The sequence below is a fragment of the Falco peregrinus genome, chromosome 12 (assembly GCF_023634155.1).
Source record: "Falco peregrinus isolate bFalPer1 chromosome 12, bFalPer1.pri, whole genome shotgun sequence".
NCBI classification, from domain to species: Eukaryota; Metazoa; Chordata; class Aves; order Falconiformes; family Falconidae; genus Falco; species Falco peregrinus.
In genome coordinates, this window is record NC_073732.1 from 6,548,075 (window position 1) to 6,553,503 (window position 5,429).

Here is a 5,429-nt window from a genome sequence, read left to right on the forward strand (position 1 = left end):
GGCCTTTCCTGGAGCGCATGGCCACCGGGCTACCGGGCTGCTGGCCACTGGACCACCAGGCCACTAGCTGCTGGGCCACCGGGCCCAACACCGGCGTAAGCCAGCAGTACAAAGCCACAGAGGTGAGGGTCCCCGGGGCCCAGCACCCCCCGAACCAGAGGGTTTTCCCCGGTTAGATGGCATAAGGGGGGAGCGCGGAGGCGGGGCCCGGCCCCCCAGGCCCCCTCAGGCCGCGGCTCCCGTCTCCTGGGGCGGTAAAACCGCGACATGCGTGAGGGGGGAGAATAAAAGGAGGAACAAAGGGAGCGGGAGCGAACACCTGTCGCTCTCCTCGGAGACGAGCCCCGGCGCCTTTATGCGCCTCGGCCTGCCGGGGGAGCGCAGCTGCCAACTGCCGGCGGCATCGGGTTACCGCACAGCGCGGCCCGGCCCGGCAGCAGCGCCAGGCGGAGGGCGGCGGTGCGCCCCGGGCCCGGCGGCCCCCCCGGCGGGGGAAGGGGATGGGACGGGCAGCCCAGCCGCCCCCCCCCCCCCGGCCCGCTGGCACGGGGCCCGGGCCCACCAGCCCCCACGCCCCAGCACCCTCCCCGTTCCCAAGGCTGTGCACCCGCCGCTGCCGGGGCACCCGCTGCCGGTGACCGACGCCCCCCGCCGCCGCTCCCCGGGCGCCCCCCCCGCGCTGCTGCCCAGCCCACGGGGAGCCCGCGCCGGGCCGGGCCAACAATGCCGGGGGCAGCGCGGCGGCCGACGGCAACCAAAGGCTGGCGGCGCGCGCTCCCCCCGCCCCGCCCCGCCCCGCCCCACCCCCACCCCGCCCCACCCCGGCGCAGACAAAGCGGCCGCTCTCCATTGGCCCGTTCGGCCAACGCTCCGGCGGCTGCCCGCGCGTCGCGGCCAATGGGCTCATTGACATGCAAATGAGAGGGTATAAGTAGGGCGGCGCGGGGCGGAGAGCGGAGCGGAGCCGCTGGGGGGAGCGGAGGGCGGCAGCGCGGGGCGGGCGGGCCGCGCCATGGCGCCCTCCTTCCGGCCCGGGAAGGGCCGCCCGCCGCGGGGCGACGAGGACTGCGCGGAGGCCAGGGCCGACCGGCGGGTGAGCGGTGGGGGCGCTGCGGCGGGCGGGGGCGGGCGGGCGGGCGGGCGGGCGGCGGGCTGACGGGCGGTGTTGTCCCCCCCGCAGACGAGGAAGCCGCTGGTGGAGAAGAAGCGCCGGGCGCGGATCAATGAGAGCCTGCAGGAGCTGCGGCTGCTGCTGGCCGACAGCGAGGTGAGGCGGCGGGGCGGGGACCGGCCGGGCGGCGGGGCCCGGGGCCGCGCTGACGGCCCGCGGCGCCCCGGTCAGTTTCAGGCGAAGCTGGAGAACGCGGAGGTGCTGGAGCTGACGGTGCGGCGGGTGCAGGCCGTGCTGGAGCGCCGCTCGCTCGGTGAGTGCCGGCGGGGCGGCGGTAGGGGCCGGCGGGGCCCGGCCGCGCCTCACCCCGCGCCCCTCTCTGTCTCCCGCGGCGCAGAGGGCGGGCGGCTGCACCGCGAGGCCAGCGAGCGCTTCGCCGCCGGCTACATCCAGTGCATGCACGAGGTGCACACCTTCGTCTCCAGCTGCCCCGGCATCGACGCCACCACGGCCGCCGAGCTGCTGAACCACCTGCTGGAGTCCATGCCCCTCAACGAGGGCGGCTGCCCGGACTCCATCGCGGACGTTGTGGCGGATGCTGCCCTGGGGTCCTGGCCCGGCGGCGAGGCGCTGCCCCCGGCGGTGCGGCCCCCCCCGGGGCTGGGGCTGGCGCTGCCCCCCCGCTGCCCCCTCACCCTGCCCCAGCGAGGACACCTGCTCCGACTCGGATGAGGCGGAGGCCGAGCCGGGCCAGACGGCCACCGATGGGCTGGACGCTTCGCAGACGCGTGGCCTGCCATCGCCTAGCTTCCCCAAATCCATGTGGAGACCCTGGTAACGGTGGAGCAGGCGGGAGTCGACGCAGACCTACCTAGTGGGGACAGCGGGGACCCCCCTGAGCGCTGCAGGCATCGCCTGCTGTGGGACTGCATGCGTGGCTGCGGGACTGCTGCATCCGTGGCACGGCATCCCTGGTACCCACACACTGTCACGCCCTGACAGGCTAATAGCTGAGCGCGGTAACATTGCATCCCTCTGTGTGCGTGTGTGGCATTTTGTAACTTTAGGGGCTGTTTTTATGAGAGGTTGGGAGGGGACGGGTGGGAGGAGGGAGTTGGGTTTTTATTAGCAAAGCTATTCGGTGGGGACACAGCAGTTATTTTATAACCCTGTCTCTTTCTCTTGGCCCTTATAAATGGTGCGACTAGCCCTACCTTTTCCTTTTTAAGAAAAAGCCCTGGTGCGTTTTGAAACCGTAAGGGTTAACTCCGTGAGAAGCTCGAGTGAAGTCTGTTTTCGGTGTTCTAGTGATAGCAAAAAGATCCCTGAAAGGGGTTGGCGTGGTTAGCATCCGAGCTCCGTAGCACTCTAGAGTCTCGCCTTCAGTGAAGGAAGAAAAAACTAGAAACCTGGTGGAATTAGGAGAACATTTAAAAGATGTTGGTGGCAGGGTGCCTTTTAGAAATGACTGTCTTCATGCACATTTTGCTTTTAGCACATTTGAGTTTATTGTGACTTTGTGTATATTAGGGTGTCAAATGCTTTTTATTTTTAATCTTTAATAAAAAATACTGAATTCACAACTGATGGCATGTGTTGCTGAGCATGAAGCGCTTGTGGCCGGTTTTTAAATGAAGAATATGGTTCCCTGTTGTTAACTTAATTAACAAAAATATGTATAGGTTGTGGAAACAATGCTGGTAATTAAGCACTTAATTCTTGTACTAAGCATTGTTAGCTCGGCTATTGGAATTCAAATGTTTCTTTTGTTTAATACTGGAGGACACTTAAGTTGTTGCAGGGAGCAAGGTCACACTGCTGTGAGGTTGATCTTGGGCCACAGAGCGCTGGGCTGGCTTTCTCTGGCTGCCAGCCTCAACCCTACACTACTGGATCTGCCGTCTGAAGGTGTTGCTCATACCCAGCTGCAGTTCTAACTTCAGAAGTGCTAGGCAAACCGTGTCCTGGGGCATGACTTCACAGGCTTTTGGGGTTCGGTGGTTTTCTTTTGTTTTGGTTGTTTGCAGTTGGGGTTGTTTTTGTTTGGTGTTTTTTTTTTTTTCTCTTGAATGCGGAGTTGAAGAGCGTGCAATGGATTTGGAAAGTATTCTTTGAAATTAAAAAAAAAAGTTTCCAGGAGGCTGGGGAGGGACACCCAGCATTCTTGTACGTGAGGTTTGACACCTCCCCTGTTACTACCTTTGGGAGATGCTAGGTTACTTATGCTGTGATAATGCCTTTCAGAGAGCTGTCATTGTACAGAGTTAAAACAAAAAGGATTGTGAAGTTGCTTAATATGTGGAAGTTCCCAAACACAGAACAAGCAAGAAAGGAAACAACCTAACTACCAAGGGACTAGACGTGTAACTTTCTTTTGTTAACAAACCCTATGGAATAATAAAAATGGAAACTTAAGATACCAGTAAGACCTCTCCTTTGTAATTTTCTTTAAGTTACCTGAGGTGGGTGTTCTTATTCAGATGGCCATCAGTTTTTTTGGGGCCTTCTTGTTCCCTTTTGCGCTAAATTGCCTTTGAACTGGGGGGAGAAGGGCAAAAAAACCAGCTGAGCAGAGAGAGGTGAGAGCTCCTCTAGTGACCTCTCTGCTTTAGGGAGGGAGGTTAGCATTTTGAAGTGTAAATGAAAAAGGAGCCTGAGCCACTTGCACTAAAAGTAACACCCTACAGACAAGATGACCTCTTAGACTGACCCTGCACCTCTCTCTCCCCAGCTTAGGGCCGGGTTTATTTTTATAAAGCTACTTCCCTTAGGTATCACATGTTCAATACTCGGCTCTGCACTTCTCTCATTACCTTGCCACAATCACCAGGGGAAGGTCACACATTACATACATGTTGCAGTATGTTACCCTGCTACGCTAAGACAGAACCCCTTGCTTTTACCACACCACTAAGACTGAGCCCCTTGCTTTTAACATCTAGAAAACATTCCTTGCTGTAAGGCACTGGAGAGGAGGTGAAGCCACAGCCTCCTTCCTTGACACAGTAACACAGCCCAGCCCAGGCTCGCAGCAGCAGCACACACACACAGCAGCCTTAACGCTGCGGACACTTGCCTGAGCTGGCTGTGTGTGACAGCCAGGGCTGATCCTGAGCTGGTGCAGCCGCTCCAGCCCCTCCGCAGCTGCGGGAACACCGGAGGCGGCTTGCCTTGGCTTCATTTCCACAAGATGAAAGACCCCCAGGTTAGGGCTCTTCTATAACGCTCCTGTGAAAGCAAGTGCAAATCCTGACACTTTGGTGACAGAAACACAGCCAAGAGTCAACATAAAAGTGGCAGCTTTGGCTCAGCAGTGTATACGGGGGCGAGGGGTAGCAGCAGAGTCAGCTCTGCTAAAGCAGCATCGCCACCGTTTTGCTTAACTCCTCCTATATTGACCCTGGAGAATCCGAGCTGAAGCTGGCCTTCCCCATTTATCTGCTGCTCCTTTTCCTATGTATATCACTGCTAGTGCTGCTGCACTTCCCACACCTGGGGTAACACACACAGCTCCCTGCACATCTGCCACAGCAGCTGGAGACTTGGGCTCATCACATCCACACCGCTGCAGAAAGAAATGGGCAGAGGGGCTGTGAGCTTGCTGGCCAGAGCCAGCAGCTCTCCCAAAGCCAGGATGGCTAGGAAGAGCCACAGCAGAGGGCTAATAGCCCCTTTCCCCTGTGCACTTTCTCCGCCCTTTATTAGCTGAAAAGAAAAAGTCAGGTCAAAGCAGTACTATTAGGAAATTTTTTTAGGCATCAAAAGCATTTTAGAAATGTGCTAGCAATATTTATATTTTTTTTAAAATCCACAAATTAGGTTCACAGAAAGTTTACATCCTCTGATTAGGTGTTGCTGGATTTCTCCATTTGCATTTCTGTACCTTACTGCAAAGGTGTCAAATCTGACACTTCCCTGACAAAGGCAGGAAGAGGTGAGCATTTCAGGGGCGGGACTGGGGAAGGGGCAGTGGGAGGAAAAGGTGGTTTCCAGCAGCTCTGATGAAAAACCAGCGAAGCCTTTTCAAGTTCTTCTTTATAAAAACTGCCTTTATTCTTTTCCATTCCAAAGTAATACAAACAGACTACCTGATCTGACAGTGCACCGCCTTGTAAAAGGAGACAGGGGCAGTGCACTAACAGGAGGACTCTCGTTTGATATGCAGTGGAAGAACAGAAAGAAGGGCTCGTTTTCCCTTCTCTTTGCATGTCAGTCATTCACACCTGTTGCAGGGAAAAACTGCTCCTTGTTAGACCAGGTCAGCTGGGAGGACTTACGGTTCAAACCTTCTCCTGACCTCCTGGCAACACCACCAGGG

General features: G+C 57.9%; 1 protein-coding gene across 1 annotated transcript; it reads left to right on the top strand.

The window, feature by feature from the left end:
• Nucleotides 1-964: 964 nt before the first annotated feature.
• On the top strand, nt 965-2,698 carry LOC129785402 (transcription cofactor HES-6-like). Its single transcript, XM_055817495.1, is given in 5 exon segments — nt 965-1,093; nt 1,181-1,267; nt 1,343-1,424; nt 1,509-1,800; nt 1,802-2,698. Coding segments are annotated over 5 exon segments (690 nt in total). The 5' UTR covers nt 965-1,012; the 3' UTR covers nt 1,950-2,698.
• Nucleotides 2,699-5,429: the final 2,731 nt, after the last annotated feature.